At 48.9% G+C, this 21,340-nt stretch overlaps 1 protein-coding gene across 1 annotated transcript in view; it reads right to left on the reverse strand.

Annotated features, from left to right (window-relative positions):
* Positions 1-21,340, reverse strand: part of Rasgrf1 (Ras protein specific guanine nucleotide releasing factor 1) — a 108,681-nt gene that overhangs the window by 25,485 nt on the left and 61,856 nt on the right. The window contains exons 11-19 of the mRNA XM_041646654.1: positions 19,925-19,988; positions 18,864-19,000; positions 16,532-16,614; positions 8,942-9,190; positions 6,619-7,280; positions 6,178-6,222; positions 2,919-3,044; positions 792-968; positions 137-283 (exon numbers count right to left, since the gene is read on the reverse strand). Coding sequence (XP_041502588.1) covers positions 137-283; positions 792-968; positions 2,919-3,044; positions 6,178-6,222; positions 6,619-7,280; positions 8,942-9,190; positions 16,532-16,614; positions 18,864-19,000; positions 19,925-19,988 — 1,690 coding nt within the window. The remainder of the gene's footprint in view (positions 1-136; positions 284-791; positions 969-2,918; positions 3,045-6,177; positions 6,223-6,618; positions 7,281-8,941; positions 9,191-16,531; positions 16,615-18,863; positions 19,001-19,924; positions 19,989-21,340) is intronic.

Genomic DNA, 21,340 nt, shown 5'->3' on the forward strand with positions numbered 1-21,340 from the left:
GAAGCCTCAGGGGATGCAGTTCTTCAGCACCCAACCTCTTTTATACCTGCTCCATTTAGAAGGTTCAGGAAGCTCCCACCAATGAAAGTATACAGGGTACCCGAGACCAGAGCTCTCCAGGAACCCCCCTTCTAACCTTTGGTGTGGAACCGTTGCTGTGGAAGTGGGTGCCGAGGGCTCTCTCGGTTGGCGTTCTTTGCTGTGAGTAGAATTTGGCCAAGGATCAAAGGGGACTGGGGAGGGAGAATGGGACTCCAGGATGACAGGCCAGCACTGGCAGGGCCTGCAGGAAGAGTGGGAGGAAGTGAGTAACAACAGGTCAAAGTGGATAGAGAAGAGGGTAAATAAATCTAGGGGCGGGATGTGTGTGTGTGTATAAGGATAACCCTTAGGCCATCCTTCTAGGGGTTGAGGTTGACAAGCAACCCAGCTAAGACTTTACTCCACTGATGATAGGACGTGGGAACAGACTGCATACTAAACACACAGTGGCCCTGGCTACAGGCCTGGGTGTGCAGAGCCTAGCTGGTGCCGAAAAAGGGGCTCCATTCCAGCCTCCACGAGAGGAAGGATCAACAGGGCAAATAACAGAAAGCAAGGCTTCATGTCCAGTGAGTCAGGATAGCTTCCTGGAGCAGGGAGCTCTCCAGAGGAACTGTAGAAGGACCCGCTGTGACATCTGCAATGCGCATCAAACACTTGAGGAAGGGAAGGTCTCATGCCTGTGGCTGTCACCCGTGCCACAGAACCATGGAGAAAGGGGGTACCCATAAGCAGAGACGTCCACACACCTGTGGTGGCCAAGGACATCCTGCGATACTGATACTTCTCCTTGGTTGGGGTGCCCTCGTTGGCTCCCGCCGTGGCTATGGCAAAGGCAGAGGAAGCTGAGAGGGCGCTGCGGTTATTGTCCAGTTCACGACATGAGGTCATCACGACTCCATTGTTGAAGTTAAAGAGTGGGAATTCTGTGGAGAGGAGGGAGCTGATCCTCAGCCATTCCTCAGTCCTTTAGGTTGGCAGACATTCACACAGCCCAACCTCAAGACTGGAAGCTCTTCCTCTTTGCCCAGGGATGGAGAGGGGCTCAGGGGGTACTGTGTGTGTGTGTGTGTGTGTGTGTGAGGCTCTGTTCCCTGTAAGAGTGATGCCACAATAGTCCTAGAGAATATTACCTCAGGGAAGGAAGGCTCAGCTAGCCTTTTGCTGCTTAGAAGGTTGGGAGCACCTTTCTATTTCTAAGACTTGTCAATTCTTGGCTTTTCTGGGCCCAAAGCATCATGAGATGTCTGCTTTCAGGGTACTGGGTCTAATGGTTACAATTTATATTGACAGGGTTATGGGCATGGTGGGACTGAGATGATCTTGCACTTGATCTTCTACCTGGGTTGAAATTCTCCCACCTCTCACTGGCTGTGCAACTATGGGAAAGTTCCTTCAACTCTGGAGCCTCAGGGATCTCCTCTGGACAGTACAGATATGTCCAAAGGTAATCATAAAAAGGAGATTGCAGAAAAAAGTTCAAAAAGCTGTATAAACATGGACACCTGCTGAAGGTAATGATAACAATGAGCTGTGCGGTCAACTCCGGAACCCTTTGGCTTCATCTTACAGGATTTTAGAGCCTGAGGGGTAACTGGCTTGCTTTAAAGACTCTAAACTAACTTCTTCCCTTTCTTTCCCTTCTTTTCCCTTCCCTTCCCTTTTCCTCCTTTCCTTCTTTGAGATGTCTCCTTCCCTTCTTTCTGAGATCAACTCTCTTTTGCCTTTATTTCTTTGCCTCTGTCTGTCTGTCTGTCTCCCTGAGATAGTATTTCTCTCTCTCTCTCTCTCTCTCTCTCTCTCTCTCTTTCTCTCTCTCTCTCTCTCTCTCTCTCTCTCTCTCTCTCTCTCTCTCTCTCTGACTGCTTCTAGGTCAAAGACAGCTCTCAGTAAGCTGCCCAGGCTGTATTGAACTTTCTCTAGGCCAGGCTGCTTTGGCACTCCCAATTTCCCTGCCTCAGTCTCTCAATTGTCTCAGGTGCTGGGATTACAGGCATCACTTCCCCCCTGGGCCTCAATGCCTGTTTCTAAAAATGGGTTCTCCCAGGATCTACTGCTGTGTAAGAAGCCAGGCAGGGCTGCAGGGTGCTCAGGTACCTTTCCTCTAAAGCCTTGTGCCTTACTTGTTTCTTCCCAGACTTGGAAAGCAGGGGATTCTGGGATTTGAGCTGCCCCGTGTTTGGCGAGCTTGGAAATAGTAAGGTTCTTTCCTTGGGAAACAGAAAGACTGTCCTGGTAGTTGAGGAGGCCCCTGAGTTCTTTTCCACCCTTGGGTGTCCCACAGTCCTCCTGGGGGTACAATAGTCTTTATGAGGACGAGAAAGGTAGGTAGGCTGTTCAAGAATCCTGCAGAATTGTGAGTCAGAAACATGAGTGGGCAATGCCACTATTTTCTGGAGCCTTCCCTTGCCTGTGATGGTGGGGATAGAACACAGAACCATATCTATGTCAGGGAGCACTCTACTACTGAGGCACACCCCAGCTTTGCTTTCCTTATCTGAAAGATAAGAGCAATCTAGGTTCTCTTCATGTATATTGGAAGGATGAAAGAGCCCACCACACAGCCAGAAACATGGGATGCCAGGAAACATGTCCGACTTGAGCTCTCCCACATACGAGTGCTGCTGGGTCACTGCTAGGCAATGCATTCCTGCCTAAGTTGGGGTGACTTCACAAAGTCAAGATCAGGGCCTGCTCAGCCAATGTCTCAGCAACCACATCTCTCCTATCCCTGGGGGTTATGAAATAGAATAGTCACTGCCCTCAGGAGTCACTCATAAAACATAAGGCAATACCAGCGTGCCTCCCCTTGACCTGACCTGCAGCCCTCTCCTCCCCTGGACATCCAACTGCAGCTCCATGCTGAGGAGTGGTACCTGAAGAGTTTTTGCTTTTGACTGATTTTGGTGTTGATGGAGATTTCGTAGGTGACGCCTCAGCGTCGCCCTCGTCACTCTGGTTCTGGTCCACATCAGACTCTTCTTTCACGGGGACTTCTGAGCCTGGGGGAACAGAAAGACTCATGCTCTTCTCAATTATTCATCGATTGGAGAACCCACATCTATAATTCATCAAAGTAAAGCGGAGTAAATTACAAGGGCCTGGCACCCGGATGAAGACAGCTGAATAGTCTAGTTGGTGTAGGCTTATCATAACCTTCCACATGCTCATCCGCGGTGTGACTCTCCAAGACTTCTTTTTCTTTATCAGGACTTCCGAAAACGTAATGGGCACACCTAGGTTCCTGTTAGAATGCAGGCTGTGTGGCCTAATGGTAGAGCACTTGCTTAGCTTAGCATGCTTAAGGTCTTGGGTTCAATTGTCAGTGGTAGGCACCAGGGGCAGGCTGTAACACAGCTCCTCTCTACGTGGAACAAGGAAGTCTTTCTTTCCTTCATTTTTTTTTTAAAGAAAGGATCTCATGTGGCGCATGCTAGCCTTGAACTTGCTACGTAGCTAATGATGACCTTGAATTTCTGATTTTCTCTCTCTCCTTTTATTTTTGTTTTTTCGAGGCAGGGTTTCTCTGTAGCTTTGGAGCCTGTCCTGGAACTTGCTCTGTAGACCAGGCTGGCCTAGAATTCACAGAGACCCTCCTGCCTCTGCCTCCTGAGTGCTGGGATTAAAGGCGCGAGCCACCACTGCCCAGCGAACTTCTGATTCTCTTGCACCTGCCCTCTGAGTCCTGGGACTACAGGCTTGAACAACCATAGCAGATTGTATATAGTACTGGGTATTGAATCTGTGAGTCTGTGCTAGGCAGGTACCCTCTCTCTCTCTCTCTCGTTTAATTGAAAATAGATTTTTCATACAATATGTTATGATTTAGGTTCCCCCTAATTCCTCTCATATCCTCCCTACCTCCTTACTCACTCAAATCACACCCTTCCTCTCTCTCATTAGGAAACAGACATATTAACAACAACAGCAGCAGCAGCAATAATCAGAACAGGAAAAAAAAAACAGAAAAAAAGGGCCAAAGAAAAACCACAAGAAAACAAACATCTAGATTCAGAGACACATATACTAGAACACACAGAAATTCCATAAAAGCACAGAACTGAAAAACATAATATATAAACCAAGACATTATGGGATAGACATTAGGAGACAAAAGAAAACTCCAAAAATGCCACTGAGTTCATTTTGTGTTGGCCATCTACTACCGGGTGGTGAAAACTGGTTTTTCCTTTGCAAGTCATTGTTATCAATTGGAGACAGCAGCACTATCAACTGAGCTACATCTCCAGCCCCTATTATCTGCATTTCTAAGCTTCTGGTGATGCTCATGTGGCCGAGCAATGGACCACACCGAGTAGAAAGGGGTTTCTGCTTTTGGTAAGATATCTTGGGTACCCACCTGCCTGATTTGCCAAGGGCAGTCTTGTTTCCTAGCTCATCTCTTGCTTCTGGTCTGAAATAAGTATTAGTCTCCAATCATGGGAGAGTCAGGGCCTACATTCTCTCTGGACAGTGTGAGTTTTTGCTAAAAGAGGCATGTGTGTGTGAGCGCGTGCATGTTCAGGTATGTGCGTGTGTACCGGTGTGTGTAAGTCAGAAGTTGACATCTTGTGCCTTCCTTAATTGTGCTTCACTTAATCTTTTTGAGACAGGGTGTCTCACTGAACCAGTAGCTCACTAATTCAGTTAGAGTAGCTGTCAAAAGAGCCTTATGGAGCTAGCTTTCTGGCTCTGCCTGTTCAGCACTGGGATTATAGGGGTGTCCCTCTGAGCCTGGCTTTCTCATGTAGGTACTAGAGATTAATAAGTACAGGTCTTCATGCTTGTGTGGCAAGCACCTTACCAACTGAGCCATCTTCCTAGAGCCTTGACGGAGGGGACTTAACTGCTCTGGGTCTCAGTTTCCCCAACTAGAAGGTGAGCACACTTGAGCCTGTTTAAAAAACCAACTGGAAGCCAAAGGTCTCTTTAGAAAATGCACCCACCCAGCTCACAGAAGTGCATAGTTAGACAGACCAGGGATCCCTGGGTCACTCGTCAAGAACTCTGGTATGAGGTGGCTTTGTAGGACTGACTGGGGCCACATTCCTTCCATGAAGTAGCAATGGAATCTCCCTGCAGGTTTGTGCTGGGCAGAATTCTGAGCCTCACACTGTCTAAGATCTAATACATTGCACACACTGAATGGTATTTAGGTTCTCTGGCAAGCTGTTACCTTGGTTATCAACTTTTAGCTGTGTGAGCCACCACACGTTACCTATGTGTAGCATGTACTATGGGAATGTCCCTTAATGATGGAATCTTGTGTGGCTTCTCTTCTTTCTAATTACTCCTCCTTTTCAAAGGCTTGTGATCAAGTATGTGTATATACACACATGTATACACACAGACACACGTACAGACACAGGCACAAACACATAGACAGACGGACACACACACGAACACATGGCAAGACTATGCTGGTGGCTCCTAGCATATAGTCTGATCTGAGCTAACAGAATCAATGGGACCCTTCTAGAATGGCCCAGAAAGGCTGTAGATAGGAAGGCGCTGGATGCTCCAGCAGCATCGTGGGCCATTGCTACCACCTCTGTGCTCCAGATGTGCTGAGCTCTTTCCAGAGCATACAATGCCTTTCTTATTCTTCAACATTTTACATTTCATTATTTTTTTTTTCTAGAATGTCCTCTCTTTCTATTGGCGAACATAAAATCCAATGGACCCATTAGGAAGCCTTCTCCAACTCTCCTGATGGTGCCTCTAGTCTATCCTTTGCCCTCTTCTAGCACCTTTCAAATGTGCCTATTCAGTGTTCAGTCTGGTCCCAAGCTAGACTGCAAACCCTGAGGGCAGGAGTCAATGGCATGACTTGAACAGAGCAAGCAGGATGGTACTGTGGTAGGGAGAATGAAGGCACAAATCTGAGAACTCCGGCCAAGACTCATATAAAGTGTGATGATATCATGGGAGCTTCTTCTGTCCTCATCTTGGCAACCTATCTCCTCTTCATGGCTACGGGTCTGCACTGCCTGTATCCTGTACAACAGAGGCCGCCCAGTCCAGCTACAGGTCTGTACTGCTTGTATCCTGTACAACAGAGGCCGCCCAGCCCAACCAAGTCTTACTGTGATGAGTGCTAATGGGGTGGGTGGTTCTGCTCACGTATCTACTCACTCTGCTTGTTTAGGGCTGAGGACTCCTCAGGCTTCTCTGGAGTTGCAGTTGGAGCTGAAGCTGGGGTTGAGGTCTGGGTTGGGTTCCGGGTTGGGGTTGGAGCTGGGGTTGGGGTATGGGTTGGGGTTGAGGCTGGAGTTGTGGTCTGAGTTGGGGTCCAGTTTGGGGTCTGGGTTGGGGTCCGGGTAGGGGTTTGGGCTGGGGTAGGGGTTTGGATTGGGGTCCGGGTTGGGGTTGGGGCTGGGGTAGGGGTCTGGATTGGGGTCCGAGTTGGGGTTGGGGCTGGGTTTGAGGTCAGATTTGGGGTCTGGGTTGGGGTTTGGGCTGGGGTCTGAGTTGGGATACGGGTTGGGGTTGTGGTTGGGTTTGAGGTCAGGGTGGGGGTCTGGGTTGGGGTAGGGATTGGGGTGGGAGTCGTGGTCGTGGTTGTGGTTGTCGTTGTATCAGCTTCATCAGGAGTCTTGTTGGTGAAACTGCTGGTCATACAGAGCTTGCTGGTGTCCAACGTGGACTTGCTGATATCCCGTGTGGACTTGCTGATGTCCAGTGTGGACTTGCTGAAGTCCAGCGTGGACTTGCTGATATCCCGTGTGGACTTGCTAAAGTCCATCATTGACTTACTGGTGTCCAGCGTGGACTTGCTGATATCCAGCGTGGACTTGCTGAAGTCCATGGTGGACTTGCTGGTGTCCAGCGTGGACTTGCTGATATCCAGCGTGGACTTGCTGAAGTCTAGCGTGGACTTGCTAATATCCAGTGCGGACTTGCTGAAGTCCATCGTGGACTTGCTGGTGTCCAGTGTGGACTTGCTGAAGTCCATGGTGGACTTGCTGAAGTCCATTGTGGACTTGCTGAAGGGAGACATGGGTGAGTGCATGCTGGTAAAGCCGTTGGAGCTGCAGCTGAGTGCTGCCAGGTCCAGTGCCTTGCCGCCTGTGATGATGGGGATGTTGAGAGACAGCTTCCGTCGGCGGCTTGGGGATGATGTATTGATAGACAAGGGTGGTGGCGAGGAGAACTTGCGTGTGGCACGAGGTGACTTGGGGGGCTCTCCGTACAGAAGCTTGTTGTTCTGGCCACTGGCAAACAGGAGTTCCAGTGACCTGTGGGGAGGGAAGGCAAGAAGGAGAAAGAACTGTTGGTGTAGGCTTGCCCACATGGCCTGCTTCCTACAAGGCTCAGGGGGACTGACAGCAGTGTCTCCCTTATGTACATAATGATCCCTGATGCTAGGGGTAGGTCCCTGCTGTGGGAACTCCTTCAGCCAATGGCCTTTAAGATTACAGCCTACTTGGGCGTGATCTGTTATAATATAAATGCAGCCATAAAGCTCGCCCCCGCCCCCCCTCCAATTTGGTTCCTGCTCCCCGCTCATGCAGAGGACTGTGATCTGTAAGTCTATCCCTGAATAAAGAACCCTCTGTTATACTCAATTCTGATCTAGTGTGGGATTACTTTATAACATTCTTCTTCAGGTCCCTGCACAGGGTTGTGATTAAAGGGCTTGGGGACAAATGTCTATATCCACAGGGTTTGAATAGGCTGGATGAATGGTGGTGGTGGGGTACTTCGATCTGAGGTTGCTACCTTTGCCTCCTTCCTGAGGTACTAAGCCTCATCCACATGAGGTTTCTCTTACCTGCAAGTTCTGCCCTTGTCCACACAGTGGTCCTAAGGGATGCTTTGTGGCTGAGGAAGCAGAGGCTTAGGGAAAGGCAGTGACTCATCTAACGCCTCTGGCTCTAAACCCAGTGTCTACGCCATGGCACCTGAGAGGTTTTGTGTATCCACTGGGTTTCAAGAGGTTGGAAGTGCACTTAGGAATCCAAGGCCAGGCCTGCATTGAAGACCATTTCAGCAAGACTTGCGGAAAGTCTCTTGGCCTTGCTGGGCCCTACCTTATGCACTGGAGAGCTGAGCTTCAGTGAAGAAGGCACAAAAAGATGGCCTCAAAGTCAAGGTGACTAAAGGATCCTGTCCACTGAGGCTTGTACCTTGAACATACTGTAAAGGACTCCCCTTCTCTTCAAAGCATGATGGGTATACATAGAGCAGGGGTACCTTCCTGCCTATCTCTCTTCCTTCCATCCTTCCATCTTTCTGTAAAGGCCAGGCCTCTAGGGTCTTTGGACTTTGGGGAAGGGAGGGAGAGCAGAGTGATTCCTCCCTAGAGAATGGAGTCCTCCAAACAGACCTCTAACAGGTTGTATGGCTGAGGATGACCTGGTGCTTCTGCTTTTCCAACCCATAGCTTCAGAGCCTTGGGGTTATAGGCTTGTAACACCATGTCCAGTTTCCTTTGGAAAAAACAAACTTGGAAGGTACTCTCTCTGTGTTCTGGGAATGCTGTGTGCCACCACACCTTGCTTTGGGGACAGCCTCTTCTCCTGGGATCTCTTTGGCCTGGAAGATCTGTGGTTTGGGGAGGGGGTGCACTTACTACGGAATGGTGCTGATGGGATTTCTTTAAAAATATTAAGTATTTGTGTGTGTGTGTGAGAGAGAGAGAGAGAGAGAGAAAGAGAGAGAGAAAGAGAGAGAGAGCGTGTGCCTATGCGCGTGTGTATGTCTGGGGATGTTCAGGTCATAGAGTGAACGTGGAAGTCAGAGGACATCTTGCAGGAGTGAATTCCCTTCTTCCGTCATGCTATTTCCAGCTGAGCTTAGGTTGTCAGGCTTGGCAGCAGGTACCTTTACCCACTAAGTCATTTTGCCAGAACCCAGGGATTCTTGTAGATGCTGATGGCACGGGACTTGTATGCACCTGGCAGGGATGGCACTGATGGGTTTCTTGTAGATGGTGATTAGCTTGTCTAGGACCACCACAGCAGTGGTGAAGACACGGTAGGAATGCAGGAAGGTGTTGAGGAAGTCGATACTCAGGAAGCGAAGGTCCGTCAGCCGCTCTAGCAGCCGCTCCACACTGGCATACCGGATCTGCAGCACTTTGCAGGAATTCATGGTTTTGCTGAAGCGGATGTCAACATCATCACAATATAAGGAGGCATCGGACCTGTGGAGGGAGGGAGCAGGAAGAGGTGACATGTGCGCAGATGTTAACATCAGCATGATATAAGGAAGCATTGGTCCTGAAGACCAAGGGAGCAGGAAAAGATGGTGTATGTCTAAGGTTGTTTGGGCCCATGGCATCTCTTCACCAGACGAGGGCTGGGGCTACCCCAGGGCAACCCGCACCTCCCAGTCAGAAACAGTTGTACTAAATGGTCACGGGAGACTTCAGAAGGATAACACTAAGAAACAGCTGAAACTCTTTCACCCAGGTTTCTAAAACCCTTCACTATATAGCACCAATCCCCAAAAGTATAACAAGCTTTTAAAAACGTGTTTCCCAATTCCCAGCACACAAGAATTCTATTCACATAGAATATGCATATTTATGTTTACAGTGGTGTTGTTCATAATAGAGCAGATTGGAGACAACCCCAGGATGTCTACCAGCAGATGAATGGACAAATAAAATACAGTGTGATGTTACTCAGCCACGAAAAGAAATGAAATACCAACACACACACTACAACATGGATAAGCCCTGAAGACATTCCGTTAACCGAAACAGGCCACTTATGCTATCATTCCATTTATAGAAAGGCATAGTACAGACAAATCAGTAACAGGAAGCAGTCTGGTGAATGTCAGTTGCTGGGTGGGTGCATTGGGTCCCACTGTCCACACGTCTACCATCTCTTTCCTTGCTGAGTGGTGACGATAGTGTCTTAGAAGTAGGAGCCTGAGCCAGCTTTACAACATAGTGAGTACTCTTAAATCTACCGACTTGTACATTTTAAAGTAGAGAAATTTATGCTGTATGAATTATCTCAATTAAAAAAAATAAAAAATCGGGCCAGGTGAGGTGGTACACACTTTAACATCAGCACTTGGGAAGCAGTGAGGCAGATCTCTCTGAATTCAAGGGCAGTGGTCTCCATACTAAGTTTTAGACCAGTCAGGGCTACACAGTGAAAGAAAAAAGGTAATACGGGGTGTGGGAAAAGATAAAAGGGAAATTCCAGTGTTCTGAGTGAAGAGAAACCAGGAGATCAGCTGTTGTTTGGGCTGCCTGGAGGTATCTCTGGAGTTTGGAGACTAGTTTTTCTCTAGGTTTTCCACAGAAACCTGGTCTGCTCAATGAGAAGCTGGATGACATCACTGTGTCATTTCGGGACCCATGAAAGGTACACATTTCAGAGAAGGACCGTGAGGGACAAGCCTGTCCTCCAGCAGAAGGGGATGGCAGCTCTTTCTATCCTGGTCTTGAAGTCCAGTATACGGCTGTTGTGATCTCTGCTCTTCAGACTAAGGGCAAAGAGGTATCCCAGATGTAACACCCCGGGGACACTCAATCGAAGAACTCTGAAACCTTTCTAGAATGATCCCTTTCCACCAGACTCTCTATGTAGTCATAGGTAACTCCTCAGTGACAGTTGCAAATGGAGAACCAAGCAAGGACTTAAGCCCCTCGAGATAACGGATAGCTGAATGTGATGTCCCCCATATGTTTTTCCTCTTCCCTTCCCCATCTCTTCCCTTACCTTCCTAGTTTGGGACAGTGTTTCCTTGTGTAGAGTTTAAAATCCTTCTGTCTCAAGTGCTGGGGTGATGTTGTGTGCCATGCTTGGTTCCCCCCAACCCCTGACCCCTCCTTTTTATTTTTTTTTTTTTTTTACTAAATGTGAAAAGTCTGCCTTTTGGCTGCAAACTAACCAGCAGTCATTTTAAAACCTCTTGGCCTAGAAAGCCTTCAGTGCAGCTGGCCTATTGAGACCTCTCTCCTCCTAGCGCCCACAGCTACTACTGATGAACCTGGCTTTGCGAAGCCTCTCATCGCGAACTTCCAACTTACAGGCCAGTGTGAGCAGGCAGTTCAGGAGTGTGTGTTTCTTCCATCTTCCTAGCTTTTGTAGCATAGGCCATTCTACCTTGACCTCACCTTGGTTACTCCTTGAGCGTTAGTATCAGCCGCACTTTCAACCCGCTGATGGAAAAAGAAGTCTTCAGCGCCTGTCCGGCAGCCCGAGTTGGACTCACTGATGCCTTTGCCTCTGACCAAAGGTGATCACAGTATCGGTGGGAATCTGTCCCAGGCAAGACCTACCCACGGCCTTTTCTAGGACATTCCAAACTCCTCTCTGGGCTGCCAGGATGTGAGGATAAGAGTCATCACCCAGGCCACAGGGGACTAGAGGACTGAGGAAGGAGCTGTGCATGGAAACTGTATGAACCCAGCATCAATGGTGTCTTCTGGACGTGGTGGGAATCAACAGCCCCAAAGGCCGTGTACCCTGCGGTGCTAGCTGGATGCTGAACGACATCAGACTCAATTTAAGGGCAACGGGGTGGGGGAATATTGAAGCTTAAGCAATGACTCTAAAGCTGTGTTTTGTTATTCATAATCATGTTTCTTTTTTGACAACTGAAAAATCTGAGAGTGAGATGCAGTCTTCACTTGATTTTCCTTCCTTATTTTTATTGGCCTGCGTTCCCTATACACTGGAGGCCGTGTGCCTGCGTTCCCTATACACTGGAGGCCGTGTGCCTGCGTTCCCTATACACTGGGGGCCATATGCCCGTGTTCCCTATACACCGGAGGCCGTATGCCCGTGTTCCCTATACACTGGGGGCCGTATGCCTGCGTTCCCTATACACTGGAGGCCGTATGCCCGTGTTCCCTATACACTGGGGTCCATTTGCCTGTGTTCCCTATACACCGGAGGCCGTGTGCCTGCGTTCCCTATACACTGGGGTCCATATGCCTGTGTTCCCTATACACCGGAGGCCGTATGCCAGTGTTCCCTATACACCGGAGGCCGTATGCCAGTGTTCCCTATACACCGGAGGCCGTATGCCAGTGTTCCCTATACACCGGAGGCCGTATGCCAGTGTTCCCTATACACCGGAGGCCGTATGCCAGTGTTCCCTATACACTGGAGGCCGTATGCCAGTGTTCCCTATACACTGGAGGCCGTATGCCAGTGTTCCCTATACACTGGAGGCCGTATGCCAGTGTTCCCTATACACTGGAGGCCGTATGCCACTGTTCCCTATACACTGGAGGCCGTATGCCAGTGTTCCCTATACTCCGGAGGCCGTATGCCTGCGTTCCCTATACACTGGGGGCCGTATGCCCGCGTTCCCTATACACTGGGGGCCGTATGCCCGGAGGCTGTATCTTTGTAGTTGTTTTCACTTGCAACTAGTAGCTGTCTTAGACCTCTGTGTTTCTGGTGGGCTGTTACTAGAGGAGTGTATAAATAAACAAATAAATATAAGCTCCTATCGAAAGGGTAAGCTTGAAAATCTTGTCATAATGAAGTCCCAGAGCAAAAAGTACCTACAGAAAAAGGAGTTCAACCTTTGCTGACTGCTGAGGGGAGAACAGGCTTATACCAGCAATGGTTACTTACTGTGACAGCAGTGACTTAAGGGAAGAGAAATATTCAGGCCACCACAGGCTAGGGACTGGGTGGTGGCATGAGTCATGGCACTGCTAGCTTACATCTGGATGAATCCAGAAGTGGGGCCTGGTTATAACGCTCAAGCTCTTTTGCCCTCTAGGGATTCACTTCCTCTAGCTGGGTTCAGCCCTTTAAAGGTTCTGCAGTTTCTCAGAATAGTGTTACCAGTGGGGCACTAAGTATTGAAACACATGAAATAATGGGGGATACCGTATTCAAATCATAATGGCATCCTTGGGGCCAGTGTGAAGGACATAGCTTGATGCCAGCTCGGCTCTTATTTCCTAGACAACACCCATTCTTCACTTCTTAGTCTCTTCATCTGTGAACTGGAAAAAAAGGCCTTCCACAAAGCTTTCTCGAGAGTGGACTGGATGAACCAATTAAGAGGCCTAGCATGGTACATGGAACACAGGAAGCTGTAAGTAAGCCCTGGCTCTCAATTCACTGGCTGTGCAGAGGGTGTTTCCCACTCCAGGATACAGACAGAGCTCTGAGGAACTGAGCAAATGGACTCATTTTCTGGTGTGTACCATTTCTAAGGCAATTTTTTTTGGGGGGAGAGCTGGTGATTTGCTGGGCAGTATAGTACTTGCCAAGCGTGTGTGAGGCTCCAGATTCAACTCCCAAATACTTCATCTAGAAGTATGGGAGATTTGAAATATCAATAAAGAGCCTTTCCCCTAGAGTCTCCAATGAGCAGGGGTGAATCTAGAAGGTGGAGAGATGGAATAGCAGTTTCGGGTAGCGTGTCGACAAATGGCAGTCCTCAATACTGGCTATCCACTGCTCTTCTGTCTCGCTTCTCCCTGGCTGCATCAGCCTTCCCTCCCTGCTGCATGGACCAGAGGGGAAGCTGGACAAATGGGTTCAACCCATAGTATGTAGACTAAACCACAAGGCTTCCAGAGACAACAACACAAAAGAGACCATCTCAGAGAAACAGAGGGAAAGTCTTCTAACTCAGATTTGCTGTAGGACATGGATCCTTTTAGACACTTGCTGGCACCAAGTCCCCAGCTCAGCCCATTGCCTTTTTCCAGCGGATACCATTGTTACCCAAGTGCTCTATCAGAGTGCCACCAAGGGGCTGGGGCTGATACCCTTGGGGTACAACCGTACCACCTACAGAACAAAACCCAATAGCTTGCCAGATGCAATGTTGCTAACCGAGTCCCGCATCCCTCACCAGTCCCATCTTTCACCACATGGTGTAGACTGCCACGTTAGTTAATAAAGTCTGACTGTGCTATATAAAGCTCAGAGAAATGAGAAGTGAAATTAAGTATAGGAATAGCTCCTGAACGTAGCAGATACGCATATAAACTTCAGCATTTGTAGAATGAAAGCAGGAAAAGGGGCATAAGCTAGCGAGGCGGTCGGGGTGCTGGGGATGCAGCCCCGCCGCTCCTATTACAACAAACAGACCACAAGCGCGTCAAATTCATGGTATGCTTAAGATACATGAGGCGCAAGCAATGGTCAATATTCATGAAGTCTTAGGGTGGACACCTACATGCAGATGACATCACAGCTGTTGGTTAGGTTAACTGACATGCTCGGCTGTGGTTGGTTGTGAGGGCAATTGTATACCGCAAACCCAAGCACCTTCTGGAGGTTAGGCCTCCTCATCTAACTTTCACTCTGGTCTATGTAGCAGGGAAGGTTGACACGACATGGGGGAGGGGCAGGGCAGAAGAGCACTCTGTAGCTCAGCTGATGTGGGGCTGGCACGTGACCATAAGCTGCCCTAACCTCCTGCTCCTTTTCTGCACTCCTATCCATGCTTCTTAATATGTGTTTTAAATGGACTCCCCAAACCCTAGGGTGAAACATCTTAATCTGATCCCTGGCCTGTCTGCTCCAAAGCCTATGGGATAATTGGTCGAATCAGGTGCCTAGAGAACAAAGCTCACTCAGGTTATTGCCTGCATGCCAGTCTAAGTCCCACAACCCCGATGGGATTAGTCATCATTTCGCAAGTACATTGCACTGGCCTGCCTTTGTGCAAACACTCACATCGTTCCTTCTTCCCAGAATGCCTTTCGATTGAACAAACCATGACTGGCCTTCAATGTCAGCTCTGGGTTCCTTTTTCAGGGAAGCCTTTTTCAACTGTGCCAAGTGAATCAGGCCCATATCCATCCTCTGCACCCTTCCGGTACCACACAAACTGTCGGCTGGCATCCTCCTGACTCCCCATAGTGGCATTTCACTGGGTCTCCTTGGTTCACTGGACAGCTCTTCCTACTGGTCCCACTGCTCTCCCCTCTGGTCATTCAGCAATGCAGTGGTGAGGGGAATGATTGCTGACCAGTTTCAAAGAGGTTTAAGGGACCTGGTGCACCTGAAGCTGTCTCTGCTTACTCCATGGTGTAGGAGAAACTCGTGGTAATAAAACTGATGGTATAAAGGATTTACTCTAATACTTCAAAGATAAGTGTTACACTAACCAGACTTGCTAGAGATAATTCAAGTTTAGCATTGCTGGGAAAACCCTTTGGTCAATGTTTGTTCACCAGGATTGATCTGCAATTAGGCTTCATTCCCATCTCAAAGAAGATATACCCCCCAAGTTACAGCCAGGCATTAGGCTCATTCTCCCATCAAAGACCATACCTCTAAGGGGCAACTCAGGTGGGCAACACAGGTGAAAACTGTCATTATGACCCGGCACACCATAAAACATAATCCTGCCAGGTGAGCAAGACGACCCCAGTTAGCAAGTACTCAAAAAGAACACTACTGTAGCCCTTGAGAAAATATCTTTGCTGTGTAGATCTCCCACCTGCCCAAGCGGCCAGACTTGTAGTCTCCTGTCTCTGTTTAAATTGTCAAAGTGTAACCTCCAATTGGGACCTAAAAGAGACTTGAGGATAACTGTGCATTTGGAATGAATAAACTAAAGGCATACATAGGCTACTAAAAATCTGTTGGAGACTCGTTCCCTTTTGGGCATTAGCCAGAACCACATGCTATGATTAAAGGGTTTTCTTTCATTAATCTCTCAATGTGCAGAGTGACTTCTCACTGTGAAGACATGTAACATTAGCATACAGTAGGCTCATCATGTGCTTGCCTTTATCTTGGTGTCAAGTGTGAACAATGAGGGGCGGGGGTCTGGCATCTTTCAGATACTAAGTCCTGCGGTATGCACTGTCCCAAGGCACTCACTGGGTATAGCAGAGATTCATATCATATAGCAGCCATAGTCATCTAGACAGAGGCCAGTGGGCAGTGCGGTCCTGGGAGGTATCTAGTGATGTTATCAGGTTTGGAATTCACAGTTGAGATGGCAGCCAGATAGCCAAGGTGCTGCAGGGTTGGGGGAGGAGGGAGAGGGAGGAGTCCTGTCAGGTGGGAGTCACTGGAGGAAAGATGTTTTGCTCAGATTATGGAAGCTGGGTTACACGGTGGCAGTGATGGAAAACTGTGTCCAGCAGGACACTAGCTCCTTGTCCTGAGAGACTGCTCAAATAGACGCACTGGCCTGGCAGCTGCAGCCTGCCATTAGGTTTTTGTGTAGTTTTGAAATGTTTATGTATTTATTTTGTAATTAGAAGAAAAATTCTTAAGAAACGATAAGTGAAATGTTCATTCCTAATATTATATTTTAAATAGCTCAATTTAAAAAAATAACCAACATGTAAATAAAAATTTAAATTAAAAAAAAAAAAGGCAAGTTGTGCAAAGCCAACCAACCAGGGAAAAATCTACACCAAAGCAGCCATCCAAACATTCACTAAAAACATGAAACAGACATTCCAGCCGTCCATCATGAAACCCTCCAATGAGCCCCAGGGCTGACCTGCTCAGGCCTTAGCTAGCTGTCTCTGACTGGTGCTTAGCTTCTGGAGTACAGGCAGGTTAAGGGCACTTACTTGATCATCTGCGGCACCGTGACCTTGGAGTTTTCTTCAAATGCATTCATCATGAGTCCATTGCACCGGATATTATCCACACACTGGAAACAGAGGGGATCTGGGGCTCAGAACTCCATCTCTGTACTGGATCCCGGACCCACCTGGAACTCTCCCAGCCTGCACACAGGGTTGTCAGGCTTCAAGGACACTGTCCAGGCAAGGGCAAGACTAACACAGCATCATTTGAATTCTGGAAGTCAAGTGACCTTGGGGGGCTGATTTGACCTTCTTGAGTCTGTTTCCCTATCTTCCTAGATGGGTTTAACGACCCCTGCTTTACTTGGGTGTTTGCCAGGAAGATGCATCAGCTCTGGCCACTCCGCTGTATCCTTTGAGGCCAGTGTCAGGGATGAGGTTGTCCCACCATGCTCTGAGCTCTCTGGGAGGCTGCCTAGCAAGCCTCTGCAGCAGTGTGGATATACATGTGTCCTCTGTGTAAATAATCCCCTGCCCCCCGTACCAGTGCTGTGGTGCTGGAGGTGGTTTCTACATTTCCAGTCTATACATGGAGAGTGCACTTAGGAGACAGGAGGATCGCATGTTTGAGACCAGCCTGGGCTACGTAGCGAGACTCAAACAAAAACAAAACCCAACCAAATATAGAAAATTAATCTCAGAGGAGGGCTGCCCCTTTTCACCTTCCGGCTTTCTATCCTGGGCTTAACATTTCTGCTGTGGAGGGGTCCCCCCTGGACCAAGGTTTTGGGGAGCTCCAAGCGTATCCCAGAGTAGATGGCTCTGAGGTTGTGTGTGAGTGGAGGCCAGTGCTAAGGCTAATGCGAAGTGGAAGGCAGAAGACAGGGACAGTGGGCGACAGGTCTCCTAGGCTCTGTCTGTCAAAGCCAGGCCCCCAAAGGAGGACACACACAGCGGGAGGTCTCTGCCATTTGTGTTTTCAACCTGATTTCTCCACCATGCAGAGACTCTCATCCTGCCAGCAACTCCAGCTGAGGACCTCAGGAAGCTGTCAGGATGGATTTTGAAGGGAAGGTGAGTGAACCCTACTCAGGGACACCAGCAGTGTTGCTAAGGGCAAAGATCTCTGTGGATCCCTTTAGGAGAACAGCCAGCACTTTTGATTATTATGGCTCCCTGTGGACAGGAAAGGGCTGGGTTTGAACTCTCCATTTTCTCCAGGGGATGCTGGCTTTTTTTTTTTTTTGGAGGGGGGGTGAAACCCTAAAGAGTAGATTTATATACTATGTGCAATCCCATACTGCCTTGGTTCTCAGCGGATCCGAGAGGGGGCAGATTGCCTAGCCACCCGACGTCCCCTCCATCAAGCAATGTTGATACCTGCAACTTTATGGACTGCCTGGGCATTCAGTTCAATTCAGAGTTCCACAAGATGAAAGTAAATCCTTGGTATTTTACTATCATTCTTTATCTGGAATGTTCTTTCAGCTCTTTTTTATTTTTTTTTCTTCAGTGCTTGAGGTCAAACCGTGCTTTGAAGCAGGGCACAGAGGTCAGAAGGCAGGGAACTGGTGAGGGGGGCCCTCTAGGCACACTGGGTACCTTGCTCTCTCTTCCCGAGGCACAGGGAGGAAAGCCAGCCATAGCTGTCCCTTTCTGCTGCCAGCGGCTCTCCTAATACACCTGCACAGCCCTGCAGAGGGGATGGCCACAGGCAGACACCCTGGGACCTGGCTCCCATCTTTATGGGACTGCTCTTTGCCTTCTGAAGCACAAGCCAGGAGCAGCTGACAGCCCTGATACTCAACTCAACTTCCCACCTCCTGTACTTCCAGTGCCCAAAGTCACGGGCTGCTGACTTTCCAGGAGAAGCCAAGGCTTCCTGCTTAACGGTGAAATGGGGGTAGGACAACGGGAACAGCTACTGCTTGCAACAGGCAAAGGACAAAACTCCATCTTTCTCTGGCACGTGATGCTGGCTTGGACTTCAGGAGCCTGCCCTGGTTCTCTGGAATAGGTTCCTAAGTGTCTCTGGGCTGTGAAGCTCTCTCCTCAAGCTCTTCTGTATCTAACATTCTTGGATGGTACCACCAGGACATTTTGTGTGTGTGCACTGGCGATGCACCTGGAGATGAGACTGACGTGCAGACACCTTTGCCATTCACAGGTCTGGGGAGCAGGAAGTAGAATCCGGCATGCTTAAGGGATTAAAACATATTGCAAATGGCATGTATTGGCTGACTCAGTCTGGGCCGGGGCCATGGACCTGGTCTTCTCTAATAGAACAATCCTGCTATTCCCCGTCCATCTAGGTCCCCCACAAAGTCAAGCATGAAGCAACAATGTGCTCTGAGAAACAGGCAGTGCTGCTCACCTGGCTGATGTCACTGGTCCATGCTGCCTTCTCCTGCCTGGATGAGGCCACCAGGATGACTGTGAAGGGTGGGGAATCCTTTGGCTCCACCCCGATCTTAAAATCCAAGTGGTCTATGTCCGGGGCAGTTCCTTTGGCTTTTCCAGCGACAAAATATGAAGTTAACAGAGTGAGTGTGGGGGCTTGTGAGCTGGGTAAGGTTCTCTGGTCCCTGACTTAGACACAAGTAGATGGATGCCAAGCCACTGGCTGCTTCTTTTAGAGTCATAGTGTTTTATGATTTTTCTGGGTAGGTGAAAGTCACCATTTCGAACAGGGGAGAACAGAGAATCTGGCATACCCAAGTCATTTACAGGCACACAGATTCTTGATTCAGAGCCCAAGTTATGGAGTAGTACATCCTCTGCCCTCACTGTACCAATGGGTTCTGAGCCAGGACTCAGTTAAGACTCCTAGCAGAGAGGCAGCTATGCCATGGTTAGATGGGGCTGCACAACCCAGCCCTTTGGCTAACACCTGGGACAAGCAACATTGACATCTAAACTTTTATAGACTGGGCTGAACATTCAGTTTGGTTTACAGCTCCCCACTGGGAAAGTAAGTCCTAGGTATTTTATTACTGATATTTAACTCCCGTTTTCTTTTCTCTTTTTGGTGCTGGGGATCAAACACAGGGCACCACACACGCAAGGCCCTGGAACTCTGGAGAGTTTACTGGAAAGAATAAGTTCACACGGTCAAGATCTCCTCTCTGGGGACACACAATTGTGAGCTGTCTGCCCTGGTCTGAGTTGTTCTCTTGTCTTTTTGCATCTGAGTCAGGGTCTATCATCTGCTCTTTCTGCCAACCTTGATGAATGTGTGTGTGCATGTGTGTATGTGTGCATGTGTGTATGTGTGCATGTGTGCATGTGTGTATGTGTGCATGCGTGTATATGTGTGCATGTGTGTGCATGCATGTGCATGCATGTGCATGTGTTATGTGTGCATGTGTGTATATGTATGTGCGTGTGTGTGTGTGTGTGTGTGCATGCACAGAAATAAGCAGCTTGTACACTGACCTTCCTCCTCTGCGTTTTCTGGTTCCTCCATTAAGGTGCAGTCAATGAGCGATATGACTCCATTCTGAAAAAGAGCAGCAGGAGTCCATGTGCTAGAGTGGGGGTCCCAGAACATCAGGGTTGGAAGGGCATTGCTGCCAAGCATCCACACATCCACATCCATGTGTGTAGGTAGCATATGCCGAGTGGGCATTTTGCTTTTTAAGTAAAGGATGCTGGCTTCCTTTACAGATCCACAGAAGTGGCCGACATGAGATTTTTCTCAGGGAGACCACCCCTGGTAAAGGCTGGGGTCAAACTGTGGGCAGACGAGCCAGAATCTGTCCTGTCTGGCTTCCTATCATCACATCAGCATCTCTGAGTTACGCCATACCCCGAAAGCTATAAAACCTTGAAGTCCTCTGTTCTTGGGCAACCCCTCCTGCTAGCAATGGTGAAACAGGCCAACTTTATGGATCCATTATATGGATTGCTAACCCCATTATATAGATTCTTAAATGAAGTCAGAGAAGTTAAGTGGTTGGTCAAGTCACATGGTCAGCTCTTGGTGGGGTCCCGAGAAAGCCTCAGGGCTCTCGCCCCAGGCCCAGGTCAACAACTTACTTCCCGTTATCAGAAATAAAGACAGGGCACCTCTCCCTTTGACACCCGTGAGAAGGGAATCTGTGGCTGAGTGGAAGCACAACCCCCTCCCTCTTAGGCGTGGCTGGGCTGTGATCATGGCAGACTGAAAAGGATCAGATGGCCCTGAAGGTGTGCAGCATTGGGGACCACAGCCTCCGGCTTGCTCTCTGGCTCTCTCCTGGACAACCTGTCTCAAGGGAAGTGGCTGCCATGTTGTGGGGAGAGAAGAGCCGAGGCCTCTAGCCCACAGTCCCGTGAATGGACCACCTCGGTTGGGTAAGCTCCTAGAGCACTGTGGCCTGACAAACATTGCTATTGCAAACTCGAGCCCTGAGCCAAGACCACTTTGAAGTCGCTCCTGACCTCCTGACCCACAGCAACGGGCAGGCACTAAGTGTTTGTCCTACAATAACTGATGCTAATATAGACGGGGCCACATGACTGATCTTTATATAAAAATACTGGGCAGGCTGCCCACTTTTTTGTTATGAAACTCAGAATTTATTTTTAACCACCTGCCTGGATTATGGTCTCGTGTTATATTGGCTGCCACTTATGAGGAGAGCATCGGAGGGGATTCCCAGGCCCTGGGGTCTGCTTCTTGCTTCCTTCTTTAGTGGCTTTGAGAAGTTCCTAGGACTTTTGAACAGCAGCCTTGCCCTGTGATTTCACTGGGCTTACCAATCCTAAGAGCTTCCCCGCCCCAGCCCAGCTCTGACATTCCCTTATTTATTTGCAGTGCTGAGGTTGGAACCCACGGCCTTCTGCACGCTAGGTCGGAGCTCTACCACC

The sequence above is a fragment of the Microtus oregoni genome, unplaced genomic scaffold (genome assembly GCF_018167655.1).
Source record: "Microtus oregoni isolate MIOR12 unplaced genomic scaffold, Mior012 000139F_ref0000186, whole genome shotgun sequence".
In the NCBI taxonomy this organism is placed as follows: Eukaryota; Metazoa; Chordata; class Mammalia; order Rodentia; family Cricetidae; genus Microtus; species Microtus oregoni.